General features: G+C 38.5%; 1 protein-coding gene across 2 annotated transcripts in view; it reads left to right on the top strand.

Annotated features, from left to right (window-relative positions):
* The window catches only part of BRAF (B-Raf proto-oncogene, serine/threonine kinase), a 203,398-nt gene that overhangs the window by 180,116 nt on the left and 7,859 nt on the right, over positions 1-15,423 (top strand). Inside the window, exons 17-18 of one of the 2 annotated variants that reach the window (XM_004090241.3) lie at positions 2,922-3,056; positions 8,157-8,310. In XM_004090241.3, the coding sequence (XP_004090289.1) occupies positions 2,922-3,056; positions 8,157-8,310 (289 nt within the window). The remainder of the gene's footprint in view (positions 1-2,921; positions 3,057-8,156; positions 8,311-15,423) is intronic. The other variant, XM_030825892.1, reaches the window with a different exon arrangement.

Below are 15,423 nucleotides of genomic sequence, written 5' to 3'. Positions count from 1 at the left end.
CTTTGAAGACCCCTGTTTGAAGTATTTTACATTCTCCTGGCTGTTGCTTGTCACTTGTTGCTCCAAAGTATTATTCCAGGTTCCTCCCAAGATTCTAAGACTGCTGTCTTCCATTAAAATGATGATGTTATGATGGTGTAGCTTCAGTAGGGGGCATTGTGAAAGAAAACTGCAATCCCATATGGCTAGCCAGTTTTCCCAGCACCATTTATTAAATAGGGAATCCTTTTCCCATTTCTTGTTTTTGTCAGGTTTGTCAAAGATCAGATAGTTGTAGATATGCAGCATCATTTCTGAGGGCTCTGTTCTGTTCCATTGATCTATGTCTCTGTTGTGGTACCAGTACCATGCTGTTTTGGTTACTGTAGCCTTGTAGTATAGTTTGAAGTCAGGTAGCGTGATGCCTCCAGCTTTGTTCTTTTGGCTTAGGATTGACTTGGCGATGCTGGCTCTTTTTTGGTTCCATATGAACTTTAAAGTAGTTTTTTCCAATTCTGTGAAGAAAGTCATTGGTAGCTTGATGGGGATGGCATTGAATCTATAAATTACCTTGGGCAGTATGGCCATTTTCACGATATTGATTCTTCCAACCCATGAGCATGGAATGTTCTTCCATTTGTTTGTATCCTCTTTTATTTCATTGAGCAGTGGTTTGTAGTTCTCCTTGAAGAGGTCCTTCACATCCCTTGTAAGTTGGATTCCTAGGTATTTTATTCTCTTTGAAGCAATTGTGAGCTGAAACTGGATCCCTTCCTTACACCTTATACAAAAATTAATTCAAGATGGATTAAAGACTTAAATGTTAGACCTAAAACCATGAAAATCCTACAAGAAAACCTAGGCAATACCATTCAGGACATAGGCGTGGGCAAGGACTTCATGTCTAAAACACCAAAAGCAATGGCAACAAAAGCCAAAATTGACAAATGGGATCTCATTAAACTAAAGAGCTTCTGCACAGCAAAAGAAACTACCATCCGAGTGAACAGGCAACCTACAGAATGGGAGAAAATTTTTGCAACCTACTCATCTGACAAAGGGCTAATATCCAGAATCTACAATGAACTCAAACAAATTTACAAGAAAAAAACAAACAACCCCATCAAAAAGTGGGCAAAGGGCATGAACAGACACTTCTCAAAAGAAGACATTTATGCAGCCAAAAAACACATGAAGAAATGCTCATCATCACTGGCCATCAGAGAAATGCAAATCAAAACCACAGTGAGATACCATCTCACACCAGTTAGAATGGCCATCATTAAAAAATCAGGAAACAACAGGTGCTGGAGAGGATGTGGAGAAATAGGAACACTTTTACACTGTTGGTGGGACTGTAAACTAGTTCAACCATTGTGGAAGTCAGTGTGGCGATTCCTCAGGGATCTCGAACTAGAAATACCATTTGACCCAGCCATCCCATTACTGGGTATATGCCCAAAGGACTATAAATCATGCTGTTATAAAGACACATGCACACATATGTTTATTGCGGCACTATTCACAATAGCAAAGACTTGGAACCAACCCAAATGTCCAACAACGATAGACTGGATTAAGAAAATGTGGCACATATACACCATGGAATACTATGCAGCCATAAAAAATGATGAGTTCATGTCCTTTGTAGGGACATGGATGAAACTGGAAAACATCATTCTCAGTAAACTATCGCAAGGACAAAAAACCAAACACCACATGTTCTCACTCATAGGTGGGAATTGAACAATGAGAACTCATGGACACAGGAAGGGGAACATCACACTCCGGGGACTGTTGTGGGGTTGGGGGAGTGGGGAGGGACAGCATTAGGAGATATACCTAATGCTAAATGACGAGTTAATGGGTGCAGGAAATCAACATGGCACATGGATACATATGTAACAAACCTGCACATTGTGCACATGTACCCTAAAACCTAAAGTATAATAAAAAAAAAAAAAAAAGAAAACTGTAATCCCCTCAGTTCAGTATTTCTTTCCAAGGTTCACCTTTAACCTCTACTATATAGAGGCCACATTGATTGCAGTCAAAGCTTTGCTAATGCCTGGCAGTTAAACAAGGTTCATTACAGCACCAAACAGGAAATAACACAATGTATCAAGCTTGGCGGTTTCTAAAATTCATCAGCTCTGCCCTGTAGCGAGGATCTTTTATGGGCTTTCTCCACTTTAGCCTCTACTCTCCCCCTGTTGCGCCTATCCCCTCTAAGATCAAAAGCCCTTCCCTCAGGCTGTCCTCCCTGAGTCCCAAGACTCCTAACATCTATCCCTGCCTGCCCTAAAAAGAGGCAAAATATTAGGAAATTAAGAAATTAGAAAAAAATTATGAATCTCTGAATCCAGGGAAGACAAGGCTTTTTATTTCGTTAAACAGATTTTAGCTCCTAATGGCTTCCCCTTCTCTCCTCTGGGGGAGGCTGTGGTTTGTATAACCAAGTGGCCCATTAGTGTTTCCACAATAAAAGAGCTTAAGATGCAGATGCCAAAACGACTGCTAAAATGTTAACCTTTTTGGTTTTCCCTACACATATATAAAGAACTTAAGACACGTCTTATGTCCAACAAGATGTGCTGAATAAAATTTTTTTTTTTTTAAGTAAAGAAGCGGCACTGTCAGATCTGTTTTAGATGGTTACCCTGTGAGTGGGAAAATGGACTGGATAAGGAGAGACCAAAAGCAGGGGAGCAATTAGAGAACCTTTGCCACTGTCCAGGGATCATGAATATATGAGCTTGCAGCTCCTTGTGTGGGTTCCCCACAATCTATGATGTGGCATTGGTTTTTTAAAACTTTTTATGAGGTGTAATACATACATCATAAGCTGTAAATGTACAGCTTATTGTGTTTCAGTGAGTGTGAAGTATATTTTTCAACTTATCTACAAGGTTGAATTATTTCTCTTTTTTTTCTCTCTCCAGATAATTTTTATGGTGGGACGAGGATACCTATCTCCAGATCTCAGTAAGGTACGGAGTAACTGTCCAAAAGCCATGAAGAGATTAATGGCAGAGTGCCTCAAAAAGAAAAGAGATGAGAGACCACTCTTTCCCCAAGTAAGAAAAAGCTTCATGCTATCCAGAAGAACAGACTAACATTCATAGACGATTTCTGAGCATTTTTTTGGGCACACAGTGTGTATTTCATGAGTTTGGATTCTATGTGCAGACTCCAGACAAGAAAACACATTAAGATGGCTTCATGAGGGTTGAGCAGTGGCACACCTAGAAATTTCGGGTTGTAATACAAAATATTCAGAAAGACTTTGCATTTGTCTATCAGTTCTCAGACTTCTCAGTCTTTGAACTCTTTTACACGTTTAAAAATTATCGAAGACCCCCCCTCAAAGAGCTTTTGTTTAAGTTTTAATTACCTTATTAGAAATTAAAACTATTTTTTTAAATATTTATGAATTAAACATAATAAACCAATATGTTAAATAATATTTAGAAAAAAAAACAGTTCTATTATCTAAGAGAAAAAAATTAGTGAGGAGTTGTATTGTTTTACTTTTTTTGCAAATCCCTTTGCAAAAAGAAGACAGCTGGATTCTCTGCTTTTGCACTCACATTGCAATATCTCACATCATGTCACCCCTAAAAACTCTACTTAACGCTTGTAAAATAATGACAGTAAAAAAGGCAAATGATATCTTATTGTTACTACAAAAATAGTTTTGACCTCGTGGATCCCCTCGTGGTCCGCAGACCACATTTTGTGAACCACTGCTTTATTTCTTCTTGGTGGTAAACAGATTCAAGCTTTCCTTTAATACTGGGTCTTTTTGAGGGGCATTTCTGCCTGATACAGAAAAAGGAAAAGGCAGTAAGGCGATTGTCAGCTCAGCTTGCCTTTACCTAATTCTTGATAACTCACTGCTTTTCTTTTTTTTTTCCATGTTGGAAGGATAAAGCCTTAAGTTAATAAGTCTCAAAAAGAACTGTAACTAAGGCCAGGTGTGGTGGCTTACAAATCCCAACACTTTGGGAGGCCAAGGCAGGCGATCACTTGAGGTCAGGAGTTCGAGACCAGCCTGGCCAACATGGTGAAAACCGTCTCTACTAAAAATACAAAAATTAGCTGGACGTGGTGGCAGGAGCCTGTAATCCCAGCCACTCAGGAGGCTGAGCCATGAGAATTGCTTGAACCCAGGAGGTGGAGATTGTAATGAGCTGAGATGACACCACTGTATTCCAGCCAGGGCAACAGAATGAGACTCTGTCTAAAACAAAACAAAACAAAAATATCTAAATACCTCAAATAGCTTACAGAGTTTAGCTGTAGTAGATATTGTAATATAAATGCAATGTTTTCTGATACTTAGGGAACTTCTGATAGCACTGGATAAATATGCCTTGATGAATCAGTACAGTTTCAAGTGGGAAGTGCTATTTCCCATAGTAATCCTGCTACCGTAATTACTGGAGTGTTCATTTATGAACTCTTAGGCCTTTGAATGCCCAATCCTAGCTGAGTAACTCAGACAGAAGTCAATGTTACAGGAATTAGATTCACTCATCCTTTATTTTTAAATCTAAAAAAATGTGATTCTTCTCTAAAGAATGAAAGAAGATAAAATTGATGGTTTTAACAAGTCTGTCAGGGTGTTGCCTAAGAGAAGAAAGGGAAAGCTAAGTGGTTGGGTGGGTAGATACAAGTTTCATTTATCAGGTTTCAAAGTTACTGTTCCTTTGAGGAAGAGTTTTTCTTTTTTCTTTTTTTTTTTTTTTTTAATTTCTTTCTCTAAGTCAGGAAACCTCCGGGTTGAGACTGTCCTGGTGAGAGACCAGTGCTGCCGAGCAGCTTCAGCATGACCCTGTCCCATGTTCTCTTTTCATGTCATGGTGCTCGGGTTTCTTACTTAGCATGGTTGATTGACATTAATAATGCAAAGTACATCCTTAGGCCCACTTTTTAAATGATATTAAAAGGGGCAAAATGCTTATTAGCTCTATACTTCTAAATAAAAAAAAAATTAATGAAATGTCATTAATTTCATTAATTACGTGGTTTCAAAAACTGAAGTGCATATGTGAACTTTCCAGATTATTGGAGGCTATCCCTTTAAAGTGTTATTTTAAAATTTTTGTTACAGGGTATCTTTTCACACCATACTGTTATATTCCACATAAATTTTAGATGGCCAAAGATCTATATGTTTTTAAAAATATAAAATATGAAATCATTTTTATAGTTTTGAGGTAGGAAAGGCTTTCTTAATAGACAAAATTCAGAAGGAAAAAATTAGCAGATGTGAGTACATTAAAAAATTTTAAACTTCTATATAGAAAAATAACATTGGAAGATAAAGAGAATAATTGTAGCATATATAACAAAAAGTAAATGTTTATAATATACAAAGGACTCCTCCAAATCAATAAGTAAAAAATAATAGAAAATGGGCAAAGGGAATATGAACAGGTGATTCACATAATAAATACAAATGGTGAATGAACTTAGGAAAAGGTGTAAAGATTTCCATGGCAGTCAGTAAAATGCAAAGACACACAACAGTGAAATATATTTTAATTTTGCCTCTCAGGTTGGTAATATCCAGCACTGGGAACAATGTTGGGAAGTGAGGAGGAGCATTCTATGTAAAATTTTAAAGGTTTGGTGGGAGGCAGCATTTTGGAAGAACTTGGTAGAATCCATAAATTCAAAATACTTCTAAAAATCTGTGCTATGTAACCTATTTCATAAGTATTCAGATATATATAAGAATGTTTACTATAATAAGAAAAAGACATTAAGTTTAAGTTAGTTTTGTATTGATGACATGGATATTGGTGAGAGAAAAAGAAAACAAGACAGAAAACAAAATGTAGTATGATACCTCATTTTTTTTTTTTTTTAATAGGCTGGGCCTGTTCTGTTGCCCAGGCTGGAGTGCAGTAATATGATCATAGCCCACTGCAGCCTCAAACTCCTGGGCTCAAGCGATCCTCTCACCTCAGCCTCCTAAGTAGCTGGGACTGCAGGTGCCCATCACCACACCCAGCTAATTTCTTGTGGTGATGGTGGTGGTGGTGGTGGTGGTGGTGGTGGTTGTAGAGATAGATTCTCACTATGTTGCCTGGGCTGGTCTTGAACTCCTGGGCTCAAGCAATCCTCTCGCCTCAGCCTCCCAAAGTGCTGGGATTACAGGCGTGAGCCCCAGTGCCCAGCCTGATAATCACTTTAAAAGGTTATACAGAGGCCGGGCACGGTGGCTCACACCTGTAATCCCAGCACTTTGGGAGGCCGAGGCAGGCGGATCACCTGAGATTGGGAGTTTGAAACCAGCCTGACCAACATGGAGAAACCCTGACTCTACTAAGAATACAGAATTAGCTGGGCGTGGTGGCACATGCCTGTAATCCCAGCTACTCGGGAGACTGAGGCAGGAAAATCATTTGAACCCAGGAGGTGGAGGTTGCGGTGAGCCGAGATCACACCATTGCACTCCAGCCTGGGCAACGAGAGCGAAATTCCATCCCCCAAAAAAAAAAAATGTTGTACAGGTGGGCTCTGTTTTCATATATGTATTTTTATACATAAAAGTGCTGAAGAGGCCAGGCGCAGTGACTCACACCTGTAATCCCAGCACTTTGGGAAGCCGAGGTGGGTGGATCAGTTGAGGTTAGGAGTTCGAGACCAGCCTGGGCAACATGGTGACACTCGTCTCTACTAAAAATACAAAATTATCCAGGCGTGGTGGCACATGCCTGTGATCCCAGCTACTCGGGAGGCTGAGGCAGGAGAATCGCTTGAACCTGGGAGGCGGAGGCTGCAGTGAGCTGAGATTGCGCCACTGCACTCCAGGCTGGACAATAGAGTGAGACTCCATCTCAAAAAAAAAAAAAAAGGTACAGAAGAAAGTATAGACTCTAACAGTGGTTAGCCCTGGAGAGCAGGATTTAAGAGCCTTATACTCTTTATACATTTCTATAGTATTTTAAATTTTATTTGCACGTTATACTTGGAATTTAAAAATTTTTGCAACTGCTTGCTTCTTTGTCTTATATTAATCATCATAAAGATTACTTTTTTAAAAAATTTTAACTTTTAAAAACAATTTTCAGCCAGGCGTGGTGGCTCATGTCTGTAATCCCAGCCCTTTGTGGGGCCGAGGCAGGCGGATCACCTGAGGTCAGGAGTTTTGAGACCAGCCTGGCCAACATGGTGAAACCCTGTCTCTGCTAAAAATAGAAAAATTTAGCTGGGCATGGTGGTGCACTCCTGTAATTGCAGCTACTCGGGAGGCTGAGGCAGGAGAATCACTTGAACCCAGGAGGCAGAGGTTGCAGTGAGCTGAGATCGTGCCACTGCACTCCAGCCTGGTTGACAAGAGCGAGTCTCAAAAAAAACAAAAAATTGATATCTCAGGACAATAACAAAAGTAACAATAATAGCTGTTAAAGTTTTATTGAGTGCCCATTATAGGCCAGGCATTATGCCAAGCCCTTTAAACACGTTTCATGATTATGAACATGCATTATCATGCTGTATGCTTTCAAGGATTATAACCTGTTTCTTTGTACCTTAAAATTGTGAATTTCTGCATTTTATATATGGGGGTCTATTTGTCGAGTTCTCCTATCTTTGCTCTTGGGTTGTCCCCTGTCACTTCTCATGTGCTACTAGCACTCTGGGTCCATGAGGTTCTGCTTTTAATTAGGTGTATGTAAAACATTTCCCGTGGCTTGGTTTCTTTAAAGGGCAAGTAGCTGTGATAGTTCTGTTTAGAGATAGTCATAAAGTGCTTTACTTATTTATACTCCATCTTCTTCCCAAAAGAGACTTGTGGTCTTTAACAAAAAGGTATAAAATTGGTTTTAAATTTCTATTATTTACTGTTTCAAGACTAACAAATGATCTAAAATATAAATAAAAGCTGACTAAGAATTACTCTCCCCATTTAATTTACAGAGATAGTTTCTTCTTAAGAAAAAATACCAATTCTTTACAAATATATTCCCAAGCATTTATGACAATACTGAAAACAATGTAAGATTTCAGGTGCTTTCTTGTAAAGTGTGATGGGACTCTTAAAGATTTATACCACCCAGATTTTCATTCTTCTTTGTTTTTTCTTTTTCTTTCTTTCTTTTTTTTTCTTTTTTCTTTTTTTTTTTTTTTTTTTTTTGTTTTTTTTTTGTTTTTTTTTTTTGTAGATTCTCGCCTCTATTGAGCTGCTGGCCCGCTCATTGCCAAAAATTCACCGCAGTGCATCAGAACCCTCCTTGAATCGGGCTGGTTTCCAAACAGAGGATTTTAGTCTATATGCTTGTGCTTCTCCAAAAACACCCATCCAGGCAGGGGGATATGGTGCGTTTCCCGTCCACTGAAACAAATGAGTGAGAGAGTTCAGGAGAGTAGCAACAAAAGGAAAATAAATGAACATATGTTTGCTTATATGTTAAATTGAATAAAATACTCTTTTTTTTTTTAAGGTGAACCAAAGAACACTTGTGTGGCTAAAGACTAGATATAATTTTTCCCCAAACTAAAATTTATACTTAACATTGGATTTTTAACGTCCAAGGGTTAAAATACATAGACATTGCTAAAAATTGGCAGAGCCTCTTCTAGAGGCTTTACTTTCTGTTCCGGGTTTGTTTCATTCACTTGGTTATTTTAAGTATTAAACTTCAGTTTCTCATGCAACTTTTGTTACCAGCTATCACATGTCCACTAGGGACTCCAGAAGAAGACCCTACCTGTGCCTGTGTTTGCAGGTGAGAAGTTGGCAGTCGGTTAGCCTGGGTTAGATAAGGCAAACTGAACAGATCTAATTTAGGAAGTCAGTAGAATTTAATAATTCTATTATTATTCTTAATACTTTTTCTATAACTATTTCTTTTTATAACAATTTGGAAAATGTGGATGTCCTTTATTTCCTTTAAGCAATAAACTAAGTTTCTTTTTATAAATTTTGAGTGCAGGTGACCAAAAATATTGCTGAGGAGTGGCATGTTTGACATGAGTAAAATGTCTTAACTTTGGATTTTTAGCGGGAAAATGTTATAAATTGGAGTTTCTTTTAAATAGCTTTTTTTAAAATGCATTAAGGATGTCTCGCTCATGTAGAAGTCAAATTTTGTTGCAAATGCATTGCTCCCTTCACACCCAATCGCTCCCCTGCAAAAAATCTTCACAGAATTTTGTGAGAACTTTTAAGTGTGTTTTGCTTTGAGATACCTCTGGTTGCCAAACACCAGGTAATAGATTTTTTAAAGTTGTTATTAGATTATTATTACCTCTCATGATGCATATTTTAGCAATCACCTTATCGTTGTGTCTCATGTTCTGTCCTCCTTATATTCTTTGCCAGCAAGGTTCTCCTTATGATGAATGAATGCTCTTCTCCTTTTTTCATTCCATGGTATGAAGTATTTGTTAGGGTTCTTTAATACTTTGTTGTGTAGAAAATGACTGTAATGTGGTGGTCAGTGTATTCTTACTGTGATTCAGAGAGAATCAAAAGTAGAAAGCAACAGCATGTGGTCCTATCAAAGATTTGGCCATCTCTGCTTCACTGTCAGCCTCTTAACTATATCTTCACTTACTCAATTTGGTTTTGTCATGATTTTAAATGTAGCCAATAGTTCAAGGTTCTTCCAGTAAACAGACATCTGTATAAATGCCTCCTTGAAGTCAAGAAAGAAGAAAATTGAGAAGACTTTAAATTAATGATAATTTAGTTTTTAAGTACCCACAAATAAATTTTTGAAACATTTTCTTTATTTGAATAGTTAGATGTCATCCAGGAAAATCACTCAATAATAATTACAGCAAACCTTTAGCCCCTCATTTGGGTAGCTTAAGATAAGTAATGCCATTATGATTTCAGAATTGATTCGTGTCTTTAGTTAAGAAAATGAAAAGAAACGTTTCACATATTTAAAAAAAAAGTGATACCAAGGAATAAAGAAATATAACTATTGGAAAATATCTAAGTATATGATTTTTAAATCCTCCAGTGGCGCTAAAGATATGATTATTAGTAATTGTTAGATAGGGTTTTATTCATTCACAAATAGAAGACTAGCAAGCATGTAACTAACAAAGTTTTTACAAAATTGACTTTGTGGAATGCTCCAAAGGTTTGGCCATTTTGAGGCAGAAGGTCAAGGGGTCTCTTTGTTGATAGAGCTCCTTCTATAATTTCCCAGCATACCTGCCTCACAGTTATCTTCCTTTCATTGTTCACTCTTTTTTTCTTCTCAATGCCATCCTGCCTAGGCTCCCATCATCTGCATCTGACACCTTTCCTTTCTTTCTTTACTAGTCTCCTTTGCGATGGGCATGGCTGAGCTCTGTAGAGCCACTCAGAAACTCATTGTTCCATTCTGTAGCCAGTAAAACATGCCTCCAAAGTATCACAGAGTAATTCTACTCTCTCTTTTAAATTAGGTCCACCGGAAATGTTAGTGAAAGGACATTAAAAATGTGACAGGTGACATGTTTAGCTAACATGGATCTGGAGAAATAGGAAGCAGTAGAATTAAATGTTTCCCTTTCAGGTTTAATTGTATGTGTTCTTGGGTTTTGTTTTATACTGAGTTTTAAATATATTCTCCAAATAAAAACATTATTTTTTTAACCATATGTAGAGTTAATCTCTTTGACTGAGTAATTGAAACAAAAGAACATTTGTTCTTTTGTGACTGCTTTTTTCCTAAAACCTGAGCCCTCTTTTTTTTTTTTAATTAAAGTTGATTTCCTTCTTCAGTAAGGAAACCTTTTTATAAATTTGTTTTACATTTTAAAAGTTTTACTAATCAATGATGAGGAAAAAGATTTGTCTTGATTTTAAATGGTTTCAGGATCACAGGATGTAATCAGATGCTTCCGATTTATTTATTTTCAGGTATTACACTAGCCATTTAATCTTTTTTATTTATTTATTTTCTTCCTGCCCCTTGGATGGCATATACTAGCCATTTAGATACTAAACTCTAATAGTTAAACCAATAGTTAAAATTGTCCTCTCTAAAACAGTGGCTATTTAATATACCAGCTTAAATGGCCTTTCTCTCAAGTGAGTCACTCTTTCTTTAAGAAAATTATGTGCCTTTTTAAAAAATACTATGAAATGGTACTTCATGACAGAAACATATTATCAGTTATAGTCTTATTTGATTGAAAATTATTGAGCATTTCTGTAGAACTTTTTACTTTACTAAATATTTCATCTCTCCTGTGACTGTTTTCTCAAAGAATTTAAAAGACTCGATGTGTCTATGCCAGAATGTTTCTCATCTTTTTGAAACTGCCTGGGCTGGGCGTAGTGGCTCACGCTGTAATCCCAGCACTTTTGGAGGCCAAGGTGGGCAGATTGCGTGAACCCAGGAGTTTGAGACCAGCCTGGACAACATGGCGAAACGCAGTCTCTACAAAAAAATTTAAAAATTAGCCAAGCATAGTGGTGCACAACTGTAGCCCCAGCCACTCAGGAGGCTGACGTGGGAGGATCGCTTGAACCTGGGGGGTGGAGGCTGCTGTGAGCCTTCATCATGCCACTGCACTCCAGCCTGGGCAACAAAGCAAAACCCTGTCTCAAAAAAAGAAAAGAAAAAAAGAAACTGCTTGAAAGTCATGACAAAGAATGTCAGGAGGGGACTTACTTTGGCTGCAGTTGACTTTCTCCTTAAATGTCAAGTAGTGATTGATTTGGGTAAGAAGTAACCTGTTATTTTCATAACATACTTTAAGGAATTTATCAAATTCTATGTATAATGCCCATTAAAATATACTCCATTCTGGAATAAAGGGTAATGAGTAATATATTTAAAATAGTTAATAAACTCCTTAGCTTTCACATAAACCATGATATTTGAGGTGTCTAAAATCACAGGGTCTTTTTTTTTGTTTGTTTTGTTTTGTTTTCAGTCTTCCCAGTTGTTCTCTGCTCTATTCCTAACTAAAGTTAACTTGAAAATGCATGGCCGGTTGTGGTGGCTCACACCTGTAATCCCAGCACTTTGGGAGGCTGAGGCAGGTGGATTACTTGAGGCCAGTTCGAGACCAGCCTGGCCAACATGGCAAAACCCTGTCTCTACTAAAAATACAAAAATTAGCTGGGTGTGGTGGTGTGCACCTGTAGTCCAGCTATTTGGGAGGCTGAGGCACAAGAATTGCTTGAACCCGGGAGGCAAAGGTTGCAGTGAGCCAAGACTGCACCGCTGCACTCCAGCCTGGGTAATAGAGCAAGACTCTTTCTTTTTCTCAAAAAAAAGAAACAGAAAATGCAGCTTAAATTATCCTCAACCTGAAAGAAGGGGAAAGAAAATATTTCAATTTGGCCTCAAATTGATTTTTTTTATTAATTAATATACCAAGATTTTTTTTAAGACACAGAGTATCTAGGTATTTCACTTCAAATAACTTCACACAAGCAGAGTTGGCTCTTCAAATAAAATCGGGTAGGAAGTAGAATAGTAGAGATTTCCAGATAGGCAAGAAGGAATCATTAAGAAAAGATACTTTTTTCTGAAAGCAGATTCATCACCTGTTACTCCCATGTTTTCCTTAAATTCTCCATGATTTTAGGGACATTTTAAGAGTCTTATTTTATTGATTCCTAAACTATGGATTCTTTTCTTTTTTTCCCCTCAACACCAAGTGTGACTATAAAAAGGACTGCATTCTGTTAGAAGCACTAGACTTTTGATAGAGTGACAGTGTTTGCTTTGTTTGTATTTGATTTGGAGTTTGTTGGTAAAAATTTGTTCTTTGTGCGGCTGTTTGGTTTTAAATTTTTTTGGAGACAGAGTCTTGTTCTGTCATTCAGTCTGGAGTTCAGTGGTGCAGTACCACCACACCCTGGTAATTTTTGTTTTTGTTTTTGAGACAGAGTCTCATTCTATTGCCCAGGCTGGAGTGCAGTGGTGTGAGCTCAGCTAACTGCAGCCTCTGCCTCCCGGGTTCAAGTGATTCTCCTGCCTCAGCCTCCTGAGTAGCTGGAATTACAGGTATGTGGCACCACACCTAATTTTTTTTTTTTTTCCCAGTAGAAACAGTTTCACCATGTTGGCCAGGCTGGTCTCAAACTCCTGACCTCAGGTGATCTGCTCACCTCAGCCTCCCAAAGTGCTGGGATTACAGGCTTGAGCCACTGCGCCTGGCCCTAATTTCTGTATTTTTAGTAGAGAGAGAGTTTCACAATGTTGGCCAGGCTGGTCTTGAACTCCTGGCCTCAGATGATCCACCCTCCTCGGCCTCCCAAAGTGCTGGAATTACAGGCATGAGCCACCTCGCCGGCCTGGTTTTTATTTTTAAGACTAATATTTAAGTTTGTGGAGTATGACACTTCAACAAAATGAAATTTCTAATCATTATAATGAACAGGAAACATCTGAAGTGTGTGTGTGTGTGTGTGTGTGTGTGTGTGTATTTTGTTTTGTTTTGGAGACAGGGTTTCGTTACTCAGGCTGGAGTGCAGTGGTACAATCCTGGCTCACTGCAGCCTCAACCTGCTGGTCTCAAGCGATCCTCCCACTGTAGCCTCCTCTAGGTAGCTGGAACTACATGCAGGTGCCACCACATCCAACTGATTTTTTTTTTTTGGTAGAGACAGGGTCTCACTATGTTGCCCTACCTGGTCTCAAACTCCTGGGCTCAAGCAGTCCTCCTGCCTTGGCCTCCTGAAATGCTGGGATTATAGGCGTGAACCACTGTGCCCAACCTTAGCTGAAGATTTTTTTAAGTATTTTTTAATGTAGTATATTAACATTTGGCTTAGATATTAGCATTTTCTGATTTTTTTTATTTAATAGATTAATTCTAGGCATTTTCATAAAGATTTCTTTTCTGTAAATCTTATTTTTACATTGACTTCCTTTAATGAGATTTGGATTCGGCTAGATACATGATTACTCATAAGAATGTTGCAAGTCACTTTAAGGAAACATTAAAACACTAAAAATAGCAACCTTAAAATTATAAGTACTCAAACTGTAAGCAACAATAGTAAAAATGTTTGTGTATTTCTGGAGTGTGTTATCATAATAGCCTCCTATGATTATACTCCAAATGTTTTACTCTAAGGTCTGAGTAATTTAATTTAGCCTTTTTTTTTTTTTTTTTTAATCAGTGCCAGATTCCCCAATCCTCTTAACTTTAAATACGAGGCAATAATTCTTTTACCCTTTCTTGATCTTTGGACTCACAATACCTTAGTTAATTGCTTGTTAAAAGGAATCCATGCATAGAAAGAGATAATATGACTATCTGCAGTTCATTAGTAGTCGTATTCAGATTGGGAAAACAAAGTGTTAATTGTCGAAAGTTGTTTAGGGACTGCTGGGTCTTGGAGTCAGCACCCGGGTTTGCATTCCATTTCTGCAATTTTCTGTATATGATCTCAGGCAAGTTACTTGACCACTCTAAACCCTGGTTTCCTCATCTATATAGTATAGATAATAGCATCTGCCTCATAGGGTTATTATGAGGATGGGATGCAGATGTGTACAAACTGTTCAGTGAGGCATCAGGCACTCAGTCAGTCACTAATACTATCAGCTTACAAAGCTAAGGATTCAGTCATCCAGGCATTAGCAATCTGTTGTTTGTTGGGATGTGCCAACGTTATCTAGCAACCAGTTGGAATCTGATAGCAATCAGAAATTAGATAGGTTATTCCTGGATTAAACAGTATATTCATATAAGTGATTGCTTGGATCCTCATCAGAAGCTGCTATTGAAAAATAGTGATATGGCTGGCTGGGCCTGGTGGCTCACGCCTGTAATCAATCCCAGTACTTTGGGAGGCCAAGGCAGGCGGATCATGAGGTCGGGAGATCGAGACCATCCTAACACAGTGAAACCCCGTCTCTACTAAAAATAGAAAAAAATTAGCCGGCCATGGCAGCGTGTGCCTGTAGTCCCAGTTGCTGGGGAGGCTGAGGCGGGAGAACGGCGTGAGCCCAGGAGGCGGGGCTTGCAGCGAGCCGAGATCGCACCACTGCGCTCCAGCCTGGGTGACAGAGCAAGACTCCGTCTCAAAAAAAAAAAGAAAAATAGTGGTATGGCTAACTAAATTTTGGTAATTGTCAGTTATTAACCAATCCCCAGAAATTAACTACAGTGTGTATAACAGAAACTGGCCTTTAGTTACAAGTAGAAACTATGGACAAAATGGTAGATGAAAAATAATGGCGGCCGGGTGCAGTGGCTCACACCTGTAATCCCAGTACTTTGGGAGGCTGAGGCAGGCAGATTACCTGAGGTCAGGAGTTTGAGACCAGCCTGGCCAACATGGTGAAACTCCATCTCTGCTAAAAATACAAAAATTAGCCAGGCCTGGTGGCCGGTGCCTGTAATCCCAGCTACTTGGGCGACTGAGGAAGGAGAATCACTTGAACCCAGGAGGTAGAGGTTGCAGTGAGCCGAGATTGCACCATTGCACTCCAGCCTGGGCAACAAAAGCAAAACTCC

Source organism: Nomascus leucogenys, chromosome 13 (genome assembly GCF_006542625.1).
Source record: "Nomascus leucogenys isolate Asia chromosome 13, Asia_NLE_v1, whole genome shotgun sequence".
In the NCBI taxonomy this organism is placed as follows: Eukaryota; Metazoa; Chordata; class Mammalia; order Primates; family Hylobatidae; genus Nomascus; species Nomascus leucogenys.
The sequence above is the reverse complement of the archived record's forward strand: the minus strand, read 5'-3'. Positions and strand labels throughout refer to the sequence as shown.